The sequence below is a fragment of the Lipotes vexillifer genome, unplaced genomic scaffold (genome assembly GCF_000442215.2).
Source record: "Lipotes vexillifer unplaced genomic scaffold, Lipotes_vexillifer_v1.1 scaffold1359, whole genome shotgun sequence".
Taxonomy (NCBI): domain Eukaryota; kingdom Metazoa; phylum Chordata; class Mammalia; order Artiodactyla; family Lipotidae; genus Lipotes; species Lipotes vexillifer.
Genome location: NW_006771596.1, coordinates 454,773 through 469,175, shown reverse-complemented (window position 1 = coordinate 469,175; position 14,403 = coordinate 454,773). Strand labels below are relative to the sequence as shown.

The 14,403-nt window shown below is 38.5% G+C and overlaps 1 protein-coding gene across 1 annotated transcript in view; it reads right to left on the bottom strand.

Moving 5' to 3' along the window:
* STK17A (serine/threonine kinase 17a) overlaps positions 1 to 12,660 on the bottom strand; it is a 27,821-nt gene extending 15,161 nt beyond the window's left edge. Inside the window, exons 1-2 of the mRNA XM_007446986.1 lie at positions 12,452 to 12,660; positions 903 to 1,047 (exon numbers count right to left, since the gene is read on the bottom strand). Coding sequence (XP_007447048.1) covers positions 903 to 1,047; positions 12,452 to 12,597 — 291 coding nt within the window. The 5' untranslated portion in view covers positions 12,598 to 12,660. The remainder of the gene's footprint in view (positions 1 to 902; positions 1,048 to 12,451) is intronic.
* Between the last annotated feature and the right edge of the window lie 1,743 nt (positions 12,661 to 14,403).

Genomic DNA, 14,403 nt, shown 5'->3' with positions numbered 1-14,403 from the left:
TCCTGCTGAGTCTCAGGGCAGTTGTGAGGCTAAAAAACGGTTGCATCTAACTCACCACCATTTTATTGCCATTTGGAGGAGGTAGAGCTGAGAACTGAAGAAAAACCAAGTGCTGGCAATATCTGGATGAATGAATAGTGCTGTAACTGCAGCCAGAATTACCCTGGACTTTTTAGCCAATGACAGTTCCTCTTTCGATTACCCTGCTTTCAGCTGGCGTCCGTGTCACTTGAAAGGATGGTGACTGATACCACCCTTTGTATTTTCTCTCCTCCTTCCTCCCCTTCCTTCTTTGACAATTTCAAATTAAAAATCTACCTGCCTCTGATTGCTTTCATTCCCTAATTTATTTTATTTATTGCTGCCTGCCTAATTTTCCACAACACTGCTTTTCAAATATTTCTGCTCAAATATCACCTATCACTCCGTGACATGTGAACCCCGGGAATCTGGCCTTTTCTCAACTTTCAATATCTCCTACGTCATCTTCCAATTCCAGAGGAAATTTTCCATTTAGTTTTGTCCAAACACATCACAAGTATTCCTAACTCTTTTGAGTTAACTTTCTCCTATTCTTCTTTATCTATCTAAATCCTAACTTTTTGGAAAGGTCTAGCTCAAGCCCTGTCTCCGCCAGGAAGCCTTCACCTACCCCAGCAATACCCTCAAAGCTCCATTTCCGGGGCAATGTATTATTATTTATCTTTCTATGTATGCACATGTGCATTCTCTCCCTGATAAAACTGGCTAGAGGATACAAGTTATGACTCACTTCTTATATCCCTGTTACCTAATAAAACACACAAACCTGACAAATATTGGAGGAAACCACTGTGAGATATCTCGCATCTAGAGTGTCATTCTCCAGCAACCTCAAAACTGTAAAGTAATTCAGCTCTTACCTTCAAATCAAGATGAACTACGTCACGAACGTGTAAAAAGCGAACACCTTCTAAAATCTGCCGCATGAGTCTCTGAACATCTTTTTCCTTAAAGGCTTCTTCTCTGTCTGCAACACACTGGTCAAAGATTTCACCCCCAGCAGCACTAGAGAAGATGAGAAGCACATTTTCAACAGAAAGGAAGAGGACTCATTAAAAATAGCCTTTTTGTTCTTAATATTTAGACACAGTAGGTATCTTTATTTACATAGACTATAATTTGAATGTGTGTAAACTTTCGTCCATCTATATGCTGAAATCCAATATTTTTTAAGTAAAAATTTAAGCTCAGATAAGCATTTCCAAAGCTAAATAAAAACATCAGCTTCAGAACTTCAAGAACTAAACCTTAGTAGTAAAATATATTAACACACTTTCAAGTAAAAAAATTCTCAAGAATTTTTAGTTACAGAATACAAAAAACATTGTTTTTGTAAAAAAATGCAAATAATGCAAATAAAGCAAATGCCCTCCACTGGGGGAAATGCCTTCCCCCAGTCCAGAGCTACATTTAGAAGTAAGCTCTGTTATCACTCAGGTGTACTCCAACCTTCCAGATTTTTAAAATATATTTAAATGCATACAAAAATATTAGTATTCAGGATTTTTAAAGACACATAAATGGCAACATTCTAACTGATACTGTTCTATTACTTTTTTAAATTACTTAAACATGCCTTAAGAGTCTTTTCCATGATGGTTTTATATCTATCTCATAATTTTTATCTTTTATTTTTAAAATTTTTTGGCTGACTTGGATCTTCATTGCTGCAGGCGGGCTTTCTCTAGTTGAGGCGAGCAGGGGCTATTCTTCATTGTGGTGTCTTCTCTTGTCACGGAGCACGGGCTCTAGGCGCACGGGCTTCAGTAGTTGCAGCACGTGGGCTCAGTAGTTGCGGCACGCGGGGCCCTAGAAGGCGCGGCTTTAGTAGTTGCAGCGCATAGGCTTAGCAGTTGTGGCTCGCGGGCTTAGTTGCTTTGCGGCATGTGGGATCTTCCCAGACCAGGGATCCAACCCATGTCCCCTGCATTGGCAGGTGGATTCTTAACCACTGCGCCATCAGAGAAGTCCTACCTCAGAATTTTTAATTCCTGCAAACTTGTGAATAGAAAAACCATAGTTTATTTAGCCATTCCCCTTTGAAGGACATTTAGGTGTTTTTTTTTTTTCCTAATTATTCATGATTATAAACAATGTTGTGATGCGAAGGTGTGTGAAGGTTCCTGTCAGCGCCTGTGTCAGTAAGTAGTCTTCAGCATAGATACTGGGATGAAAATGCTGGCGTGAAAGGAATGTGCTTTTGAAATTTCAGTAGATATGACCTAGGCTCACCAAAAGAGCGGTACGTACTTAAACTTTCTTCCACCCTCTGGCCAAAGCACCTCAGTTTTTTTTTTTCCTCTGAATAATTTTGCCAATAAAAGAAACAAATCATTTACAATTTTTCTTTCCCTTCAGCAGAAATTCCATATTTTAACAATCTGTTCTTACCATAAATGACAGCTCATGTCCTATCTCAAATTTTCCTTTATGTGTTTTTTTTTTTTAAAAAAAAGACTGGATTGCTTCCATGAAGTTGTTATAAAAATTAATCTGAAATACGCAACTCCAAACAGCCATGCTACTGTCAAACAAAAGCTGCTCATTCGTTTCCTTTTCATAAGATAATTTAGTTCTTTCCTTCCAGCCTTCCTTCCTTCCTTTTTTTTTGTTAGGGCAACCTACTTTCCAAATTCTGTCTATAAAAGGAAACAAAAATTTTCACCAAAGTCAGCTAAGAACCTATTTAAGTTTAGCTGAAAAGCTGTAGGTGGTGAGAGTGAAAGAAAATAACTCGCTGGCTGATTCAAATTTTCATTTGGTTAAACCTATACAACTGACAATTATATTTTAATTACAGTATGAGAAAACCATACATGAAAGCATCAAAACAATTTTTATGTAATTAACTGTAAAATGGCCATCACATATTCAGGCAAAGCTAAAGTGATGCATAACTCATAAGAAAGGAAAGGGTGAGCATTGACAACAGAACCAAGCAGTAAATTAGTGACAGCCCGGCAGTGCTGTACACTGAGCAGGCAGTTAGTGAGCATGAGCTGAGTGCACTCGGTCGCAGCAGCTAGAGATGCACCAGGATGCGATGTGCAGTCCACGGAGTCCCCTGCACATGAAGGCTACACTCAGAACTGCCTATTTTCCTCAGCTGAGACAGACAAATGCATTTCGGTTGCAAAAGTTCGCCAGTCTCAATTTACTGTCCTCTGGGCCTCTCAGCTCAACACTACCACCCACAGTAAAATTCAATAGCGGTCAATTTACATAAATACAAGGATTTCTTCACCTAAAATCTAAGAACAATTTATTATTAGTCCTTTCCACTATGATGTTTACCCATTCTCGCTTTAACAAAAGGGTTTTCCTCTCTGTTTTCCCAAGAATGTAAGCAGTTCACATAAGCACAAAATGTGAAGCGCAAAACTAGTTTGCTAAAAATTTTCAAGGATGTACTTCAATGCAGGCTATTGTAACAAAAAAACTGTAAAAGCCAGCCTTGAGCGATCAGTAAGACTTAACACGCCCTCTCGGTACAAGGGACGGCCACCATATCAGCTCACCCTACTTACATTTAAGCCTGACCCATTTAACTAACTGTCATATTCACTAATGGAACCAAGTAAAATTTTACTAAGGAACTTGAGATGTTCAAAGCATCTGTCAAGTATGGTAACAGAAAACACAAGAATGTTAACAACTTCGCACAAAGCACCTTCCTTCACACAGAAGTTTGTGTGGGAAGGAAGGTGCTTCACACCTTTGTGTGTGTGCTCGGAGCAGCACAGTTTGCTACGTCTCCCTTTCACTACAGCGAGACTTCCACAGCTTTATTACAGTACACTTTACTCCAGCAGTGCTTATTTTCCACAACTTTAAAATCACAAAGAAATGAATTCATTTAACTTTTTACCCAAATATCTTTTACAAAACAATTAACTCAAGGGCTTTTCAAAAAATTTTACACCAAAACGATTTTTACACAAAATATTAAGAACGGTGAATTTCAATTTTCTAGTTAGTCGTCCTCAGAAAGTTGTAAGTATCTCTTTGTCAACATTATTCAGAGCCATATAAATGATGTTTAGAAGCTAAGTGTAAGTGACTTTCCCTGGCTGCTTGCACCTTAGCTGGATCACAGCTTCCAAACTTAGGCACCAAACACTCCTTTTTCTACCTAAACCAGTATTTCCATTTCTATCCCATGTAGAGGCCCAGTTTGGATCTCTACTCCCTCACTATTCAAATTCAACAAATATCAATCAAATATGTTAGAGGCCCTGTGCTATGTGCTAGGCCAAGAAAGATAAATTATAAGTTTTAGTTGGGAAGAGAAAGACGGAAGATAATTTTAGGAATATGTATGCATAAATACACATGAGTGTGAAGTTATATATCAAGTGATTTGGTAACTTAGCAAATGAGCAATTAATTGGAAGGAAAGAGAAAAAAAATCTTAGAGAGATGACACTTATTCTGAGCCTTCAGGAATGAACAGGAATCCACTAGATGGAATGGCAGGAGTGCATCCCAGGCAGAGTGGACATATGTATAAGGGCCTGTTGGTGTGACAAATAACTGGTACACTCACAGAAGGATGAGCAGCTACTTACCCATAAACAATGAGAAAATGAGCCAAGTATATGAACCAGCTATTTTCAGACATAAGAACAACAGGCCGTTAGGACCATTATCCCTGAGGTGGAGGCACAAGCAAGCTGAGCCCTACGCTCTGTCTTTCTACTTGGAGGTAATTTACAGCACGTGGTACAGGGCTGGGGAGGATCCCAAGCAGAACAGCAGCCTTGCTAAATTGAGGAGGTAGGAAGGGAGTTTGACAAGGCTAAGGCAGCTGGACTTTGTACAGGCAGAGGACCAGGGAGGAGGGTTCTACACAGAGAGAGACCTGCAGACATCTGCTTAGTTGTACCCCAGAGTCTTAGACAAGGTACTTATATGCACATTCACTGGATAAAACTGAGGTCAGGCAAAGAACTACCAGGAAATCATAAGCTGAACAAGCCCTAGCATTCACCAAGGACAGAATAAGATATCTGAATTTTACCCAGTTTGAGGAGAAAAACCATGCCAAGCACCTGGGGCATTCAGCAGACCCCCCAGAATGCCATATTTTAGCCTTATTAAAGGCTAAAGTAGCCCTAGACCCACCCAGTAAGTCTGATCCACAAGTAATTTAACTGCCTGCCAAAACAAACATCACCATTCTTTTAGTGGAAGATCATAAAATCCACCCAGCACTGTGCCATTCGAAATATATGGCATCCTTCCAAAAAATACTAGACATCTGAAAATGCCACCACTTACAACTCACAACTAACAGGAAAATAAAAACAGACCCAGACATGATGGAATTGGCAGGTAAGGACTTTAAAACAGGTATTATAAATACACTGAAGGATTTAAAGTAAATATGAACGCAACAAGGAGAGAGATGGAAGGTATGAAAAGAACCACATGGAACTGCTAGAGAATGAAAAATACAATATTTATAGTGAAGATTTCACTGGCCAGGCTTTACAGCAGATCAGACACTATAGAAGAATCAGCAAATTTGAAGACGGAAATGGAAGCCATCTATCTAAAGTACGGGGGTGTGGCGCGGAGAATAAATAGGACCCTAGGGACCTGAGCGACAGCATCAACCAGTTTAACACACTGTATTGAGGAAACGGGGAGAGAGAGGTGGGGGCAGAAAAATATCTTTTTAAATAATTGCCAAAAAATCGCCAAATCTGATAAAAACTAAAAGATCCACGTAGCTCAATAAACCCCAAGCAGGATAAACAAAGAAAATCAAGGCACTTTATATTCAAGTTGCTGAAAACCAGTGTGAAAGAGAAAAATCTTTAAAAAGGCACACATACAGGGGTATCAAGAATCGACACAGACTTCTTGTCATAAACAATGCAAGGCAGATGACAATGCAATGATATCTTTAAGCACTGAGAGAGAAAAAAAGTGTGCCTAGAATGCAGGGGGAGGTTGGAGAAGTAACTAGCAGGAGATGAGGTAGAATAGAAGTCAGACAGAAAAGCATGGGACACAGTCCAAACAACCTGAAAAATCCCAAGTGAGGCAATGATGGCTGCTATGTAACGCTAAATATCTCCTTCACAAGCACTCCCTAGCAACTCTCTGGTGGAATAAAGGTGCACAGTGCTTGGCTAAAAGCTTTGGAATCACACACTCCTGGGCTAAATCTTGGCTCTGCTACTTGTGGTGTGATCTTAGGTTGATTATTATTCTGAATTTTTTTTCTTACATATAAAATTTTGTTCTAAAATTTATAAATAAAACAATTTCAGAGCTTCCCTGGTGGCGCAGTGGTTGAGAGTCCGCCTGTCGATGCAGGGGACACGGGTTCGTGCCCCGGTCCGGGAAGATCCCACATGCCGTGGAGCGGCTGGGCCCGTAAGCCATGGCTGCTGAGCCTGTGCGTCCGGAGCCTGTGCTCCGCAACAGGAGAGGCCACAACAGTGAGAGGCCCGCGTACCGCAAAAAAAACCCCAAAAAACCCAAAAAACCCCCCAGAAAACAATTTCAGTTGCAGGATACAAAATCAGTACACCAAAATCAGTGTGTTTCTTCCATACACTAACAATGAACTATCAGAAAGAGAAATTAACAAAACAATCCCATTTTCAATAACATCGAAAAGAATAGAATTCTTAGAATATTTTTAACCGAGAAATGATATATCTATTCATGGAAAACTAAGACACTGGTGAAAAATACTGAAGAAGACACAAATAAATGGAAAGACATTCTGCTCATGGCCTGGAAGAATTAATATTATTAAATATCCATACTACCCAAAGTGATCTACAGATTCAACGCAATTCGTATCAAAATTCCAATGGCATTTTTCACAGAGAAAGAACAATCCTAAAATTTGTATGGAACCACAAAAGACCCCAAATACCCAAAGCAATCTTGAGGAAGAACAAATCTGGAGGCATCAGCCCAGTTTCAAAATATATTACAAAGCTATAGTATCACAACAGTATGGTATTGGCATAGAAACAGACATATAGATCAATGGAACAGAACAGAAAGCCCAGAAATAAAATCATGCATATATCATTATTTAACTTATAACAAAGTATAAAGAGAAGTATAAAGTATAAAGAGTATGCAACGGGGGAAGAACAGTCTCTTCAATAAATGGTATTTGGAAAACTCAATATTCACATGCAAATGAAGGAAACTGGACCCCGACCTACACATACACGAAAGACAACTCAAAATGGATCAAAGACTTGAATGTAAGACCTGAAACCATAAAACTCCTAGAAGAAAACATAGGGGGTAAGTTCCTTGACATCAGTCCTGGCAATGATTTTTTGGATTTGATAACAAAAGCAAAAATAAACAACTGGGACTACATCAAATTAAAAAGCTTCTGCACAGCTGAGGAAATCATCACAAAATAAAAAGGCAACTATGGAATGGGAGAAAATATTTGCAAATCATATATCTGATAAGGGGTTAGTATCCAAAGTATATAAAGAACTCATACAACTGAATAGCAAAAGACCAAATACTCCAATTAAAAAAATGGGCAGAGGAACTACATAGACATGTTCACAAAGAAGACATACAAATGGCCAACAGACACATGAAAAGGTCCTCAACATCACTAATCATTGGGAAAATGCAAATCAAAACCACAATGAGCTATCATCACCTCACACCTGTTAGGATGGCTATCATCAAAAAGGCAAGAGACAGAAAGTGTTGGCAAGGATGTGGAAGAAAGAGAACCCCTGTGCACTGCTGATGGGAATGTAAATTGGTGCAGCCACCCTGGAAAACAGTAGGGAGGTTCCTCAAAAAATTAAAAATAGAACTACCATATGATCCAGCAATTCCACTTCTGGGTATGTATCCAAAAGAAATGAAAGCAGGATCTCGAAGAGATATCTACACCCCCATGTTCACTGCAGGCTTCTTCACAATAGCTAACATATGGAAACAATCTGAGTGTCTGTCAAAACGTGAATGGGTAAAGAAGATGTGGTGTGTATATATGTGTGTGTGTGTGTGTATATATATATATATATATATATATATATATATATGTATGTATGTATGTATATGTATAATGGAATATTGTTCAGCCACAAGAAAGAATGACATCCTTCCATTTGCAAAAATGTGGATGGGACTTGAGGGCATCATGCTAAGTGAAATAAGTCACACAGAAAAGGGCAAATACTGTATGATATCACTTATAGGTGGAATCTACAAAAGGCAAACTCAAATGGAAATAGAGATTAGAATGTGGTTACCAGGGACTAGGGGTGGGGAAAAAGGAGCTGTTGGTCAGAGTATAAACTTCTAGTTATAAGGTAAGTTCTGGAAATCTAATGTATGATTATTACAGTTAATAATACTGTGTTATATACTTTAAAGTTGCTAAGAGAGTAGATCTTAAATGTTCTCACCACAGAAAAGAAATGGTAATTATGTGACGTGATGCAGGTGTTAGCTAATGCCCTGGTGGTAATCATTTTGCAAGATATAAGTGTACCAAAACGTTGCAGACCTCAAACTTACAGCATGTTCTATGTCAATCACGTCTTGTAAAGCTGGAGAAAATTTAAAACTAAAATGCGCAAATAATGTATATAAAGCATATAAATGATGTATACAAAGCTGGCAGAGAAGACTTAGCACAGTGCCTGGCACATAGTAAATTCTTAACTACGACTATTAACACCTCATCTATGTTCCCACAGCAACTAACAAGAATTCTAGTAAAACACCAAGGATGTTGCCATCATTTCTATCTCTTTCACTAAACTATAGCACTTGGAAACAAAGGGGTTATGCTAGTTTCACTTTCGTATTACCAGCACCTTAGTACCCAAAGCACATGGCAGGTGGAATGAGTAATACAGTAATCGTGAACCTGCCTGCTTCCGTAACAACAATCTGTTGACATGGCCGAGAATTCTGATATCTCAATGTCCAAAGTCTAATTCTAAGACTTCCTCTTCAAAGAAAAAGTAGAACACAGAAAGTTTTGGCCAAATCATACTGTTCTGTAGTTCCAGAAACATGATCATGGAAGCAACAGAGCTACCAAAGATTTCTAAGCGAGGGAATAATATTGCCACAGCTATGTGTAGGTCATCTATCCAACAGGAGCCTGAGGGATGCCCTAGAATTGAAGCTAGAGTGATCAGCTAAGCAGCTACTGTGAAAGTCCATGCGAGAGAGAGGACCCAACACAGAGGAGAAACAGCAAACACAATGAAAAAGGGACCAGCAGGGGAGAGGTTCAAGTGGAAGACTTGGTAATTCATTACACACGAGCATTAAATGAGACAAAGCAATCAAGGATAGACCCAAGGTTTCTACTTGAGTGATGAAATAAACAGGGATACTACTGGAAGTGGGGAGCAAAGAAACATGGGCATTAGAAGGGCAGCAATGCAGGGGTGAAAACATACTGATCGTGCATCGGTCATGATGTGCAGGTGGATTCAGGGATATGCAGTAGAGCAGCTGGAGCTGAGGGAAAGGTCTGACGCTGGAGATAAAGATTTGGAAATAACCAGCAATAACCGGCATGAAAAAAATAGCTGAAGCCACAAAAATGGATTGTTATCATCCAGGGTAAACGTGCAGAATATAAATGTATGACCAGAGTAACACTAATGAGCTGTGTGGAGCACTTATATTTATATAGTAGATGAAGGGGAAAAGGCTCTACGATTTAAAAAATAAAAGAGGGCCACGAAAGGCAAGGAAGAACATAATTTCAAGAGAAGAAGGTATAATATCAAGTGTTTAAAGAGAGTAAGAAGTAGAATGAACACTAAAATGAGGAGATTGATTTTGGCAAACAGGGCTGATGACCTCATGAAAGTTTTAGGAGAGCAGATGGCATTAGACTGAAAAGCGGTGGAGTATCGGCACACGAGCAGATGGATGGATCAACGAACTAGAATAAAACTGACTGGAAGGTGAGGAAAGCTGTAAATGCAGACGACTCCTTTAAAGACCACAACAGTAAAGGAAAGAGAAGGGCAGGACATTAGTTCAGAAAGAGTCAAAGCTGAGGACCAGAAATTTCAGGAGAGAAGTGACTGAAATCCTGGAAGATGGAGGGAAAAGAATCACTAGAGGAGAGGGACTCTGAGAGAAAGGTTAGATAAGTGACTAAAACATAAAACTCAAGTCCTAGAAGAGGAAGAGGATTAAAGAACGTATGTCAAAGTTTTAGCCTTCGAGTTAAGGAGTGGAATCTCTTCCTCGGAACAGAAGGCAAGCAGGTGAGAGCAGTTAGAGAGGGATGCTGAGGCGTGTGTGTCTGACGGCCTTTATTTCCTCCATGAAGGAAGAGAAGCCTCGGTGTCTAACAGGTGGGAAGTGGGTGACACAGTAAGTGTGGTCAAGGTTTTAATTAGCTCCTGCCCGCCTGCCGGGGATGGTAAAAGAAGGGGCTGAGAGATTAGGTAAAGAATTACCCAGGTACACCAAGAGCCCAGCTGAGGATGCACCTCTCACCCTTGTAATAAGCAGACTGAAGACTACGCAGGTACTCCCAAGGACGGGCAGGAGGAGGGACACACAGCCTGCGTCCCACGTTTCAAACGGGCAGAAGGAGTTGCAGAGGGAGAGCAACAGGAAGAAGGAAGTAACGTGAGGCGCCGGTGAGGGCCTAGGTGCGGTAAGGACCACAGAAGGGAAGGGAATGTAACGGAAGAAAAGGCAGGAGCAGACGGAAGACTGAAGACCTGCGCGGAGGCTGAAGAGCAGGTTTGTGAGGACGGGAGAGGAATGAGGAGAGGATGGCTGGAGGGTCTCTTCCGGATCAATTTCCAATCCTAACTCGAGCCTCTCCAGGACAAACCGAAAACCAAAATCCTCTCAACCAACCTTTTTTTTTAACAACTGGAAAACAAGTGCACGGAGATAGAATCCACAGCGACTACATTTCTTCAGCATTTGATCATTTGTGGATATTTCTATTATAATTAAAAATACACAATGGAAAACACTTCCATGCTTTCCATTGTTCACATTTTATTTTTTCTTTGAAGGGATTCCTACAAGTGAAATTACGAATTAAAATATATAAACACAATGCCCTTGAGTTATATTAGCAAGAGGAACACACTATTTTAGCCGTCCAGACTTCTCCCTCTATAAACTTTTAAATAAAAACAAGGTAATAATAGACACGTTATTTTGTAACGTTTCTTTTTTTTTAACTTAATATTTTAAAACATCTTTCTATGTAGTACATTTTTATCTACCATATCTTTTAAAATGACTGCAGAGCAATCCATCTCATGACATGATCACTTATTTCACCAACCTCTTACCATTAAACATTTAGATTATTTCTTTTTTTGTTACGTAGATACTGCTGCACTAAACGTTTTTGTAATACATCTTTGCACAATGGCCTGATTATCTCCTTGTGAAAAAATTTATGTATGTGAAATTGCTGGGTTAAAGAGTATATATATTTTTAGGGCTTTTGATACATACTCCACACTGTGCTCCAGAAGAGTTACACCAGGTAATACTCCCACCTGTAGTATAAATGAGATGATCCAAGTCATGAGTATCACTTTTCTTCATGATATCCGACGATCTTACATAGAGAGAAATCGGCAACTTATTTTTAAATTTACATTATAAAAACTGTAAAAATCAATATTTTTCACGTATGTATAGGCCATTTACACAGGTTTCTGTGTGGAATTTCTCTTTATATCCTTTCTTTGTCCTTTTTTTTTTTTTTTTTGACACTGGGAGGTTCATGTTTATGTGTATATTGGTAAGATCTAGTTATATATTAAAGAAATATTAATCATTTTGGGTGAACAGATATTAGAACTATTTTTTCCCTGAGCCTTTTCATTTTGTGTTCATATTATGTACTAATAATGCTTTTTAATGTACTCAAATCTATCAATCTTTTCCTTTGGCAGGAGAAGCAGAGAAGAAAACAGGATTTCCTAAGAAGAAAAAACTGTCCTTCATTTTCCAAAGCTGTTTTCTCTGCTGTCCTTACTTACTTACCCAAATTGGAAACATGGTATGAATCAAAACAATCATTTCTTAAAGAAGGATTAATAACTTTGACTATATGGACATGTAAGGGATTATAAAATGTTTTTTATTTTAATATTATCTTGGTGCCACTTACCTTCTTAAGAAAGCCTCTAATAAGAACATAAGAGAACTTATTTTCAAAGGAATTTCATTAAAGAGTGAAAATGAAAAACATAACATACATGCATCCTTGCAAATTTGGGATATGTCAAATGAATAAGAAGAACACACAAAAAAGCTCTGGAAAATCTTCAGATTTCTAAAGAACCAGGGCCTGCCACGTTATCACAGATGAGTGGCACCGATAAAGGAGTGTGGACTATGGAACGAACTCAGGAAGGGAGACGACACTTACTACTCCAGAACTAGGATCATTTCCGATGGCGTCTCATAGACTGCGTGTAAGTTAATGACCCAAGGATCGTCCTGTGCTAGTTCAAGAACAGCAATTTCATGAATTATTTCTGTCCGACAATCTTGGCCTTTTCTTCTTTTTCTCATGAACTTTGCTGCAAATTCTTTTCCAGAATCTTTCTGTATACATTTCCTCACCACTGCAAACTTCCCCCTAGAATTCAACAAAACACATTCACTGTTAAAAGTGACTTTTCAGAGATGATAAATTTTAATAAAATTTCCCAACAGTCATCAGTGGATATTCAAATTTAGGTCATATGCAATCATAAAAGTAGCAATGTAACTTGGGAAACACCTCTCTAATCAAATAAAATGTAATGTGTAAATCTGCAAGATTCATTCTTCTAAATACAGAACCAAATATTAAAGCCAATATTTTTTTGCAGCGTTATATATAGATATAACTTAATTTTTCACACATTTATACATAAAAATGATTTAAATCTTAAAAAAGCCATTTGACTTTTTAAGAGAAACTGGTTATGAGAATTCTAAAATAATGAATTTCACTGTCACTAAGTGACTCTAAGAGGACACTATCACCTTCCAAAGTTATGAAAGTTAGGGATCTCATTTATATGACATCATTTCAACTACTGCATCAGCTGGGAATGTCTAGTTTTCCTATAAAGACAGATACAACAAACATTACTTTGATACGCTCCACTACCATGCTATTACACTAATAAACAAGTCACATGGGGGATACGTATAGCGTATTGATTAAGGGATAAGGTCTGGAATTAGACAGATGTGGGCCTGAATCCCCAAAACGGCTCTGCCCACTCACTCAATGCATAACCTTGGGCAATTTATTTAACCTCTTATTTAAGAAAAATCTCATTTCCCTAATCTATAAAAGAGGACACAAGTGGAATCTATTTTACAGCGCTGTTGTGAGAATTAAAGAATATAATACATGTCAATTGCTTAGCATGGTACTTGCCACATAGTAAGTACTCAAAAGAATATTAGTAATCAAACAAATCATTAAGTTGTAATAATCATCACCCATAAATATCCAATACTCAAGTTGGAAGGCAACTCAGAAATCATATAGTTTTTTTTTTTTTTTAACCTAATGCCAAATGCCAAAGCCATGTCTTCTTTCAAACTGTGAGGTAGTCTTTTCCACCCCTGGGTGCATACTGTTCTTAACAAGGCTTTCATTACAAGCCTAAACCTGGCTTCAAGTGAAGGGCTGTAGTCCTGGTCTTTTGCTGAGCAGTATAGAAGACCCCCCATGACAGTCTCTCAGGTACTGGACACAGCTAATCGTTCCTCATCCCCTTAGGGTTCTGGGATCGCCTCACTGTCATGACTCATAGAACTGCTGGAAAAATGTGCCAACTGAATCTGAAGCAACTGTGCCAAGTATAATCTCATCAAAGTGTTACATGACTATTATTTTGCTGATGTTGGCACAATACAACTTAATATGCCTTTAAAAAAACTTGACAGGTTTTCCATATTTCATAAATAAAATAAATGACCTAGATCTTTTTCCTCTTGGATTTTTTCAAGCCAGTGTCCTCATACTATGGTTTAAAAATATATTTAAAACATTTCAATGCAAGGCTTTAACTTGCTCTGTTAAATTCTACTTTCTAGGTTTGGGCCCGGCATTCGAGACTACTGGCATAATTTTGAGGACTAATTCTTCCTTCTTAGCTACTGTTAACCATGATTTTCATGCCCTCTGTATTTCTGTTATACCATCAGCAATAAAAATGTTACATGAAAAAATCCTTAGGCACAGCCCTACAGATGTTCAATTAGGTGGCAATCTACCTAATAGCACCCTAATTCAGAACAAAGTTCTCTGTGTTCAACAGAAATGCGAAAGACTTTTCCATATTACTAGAGAGATTAAACAATAAACTGTGCATC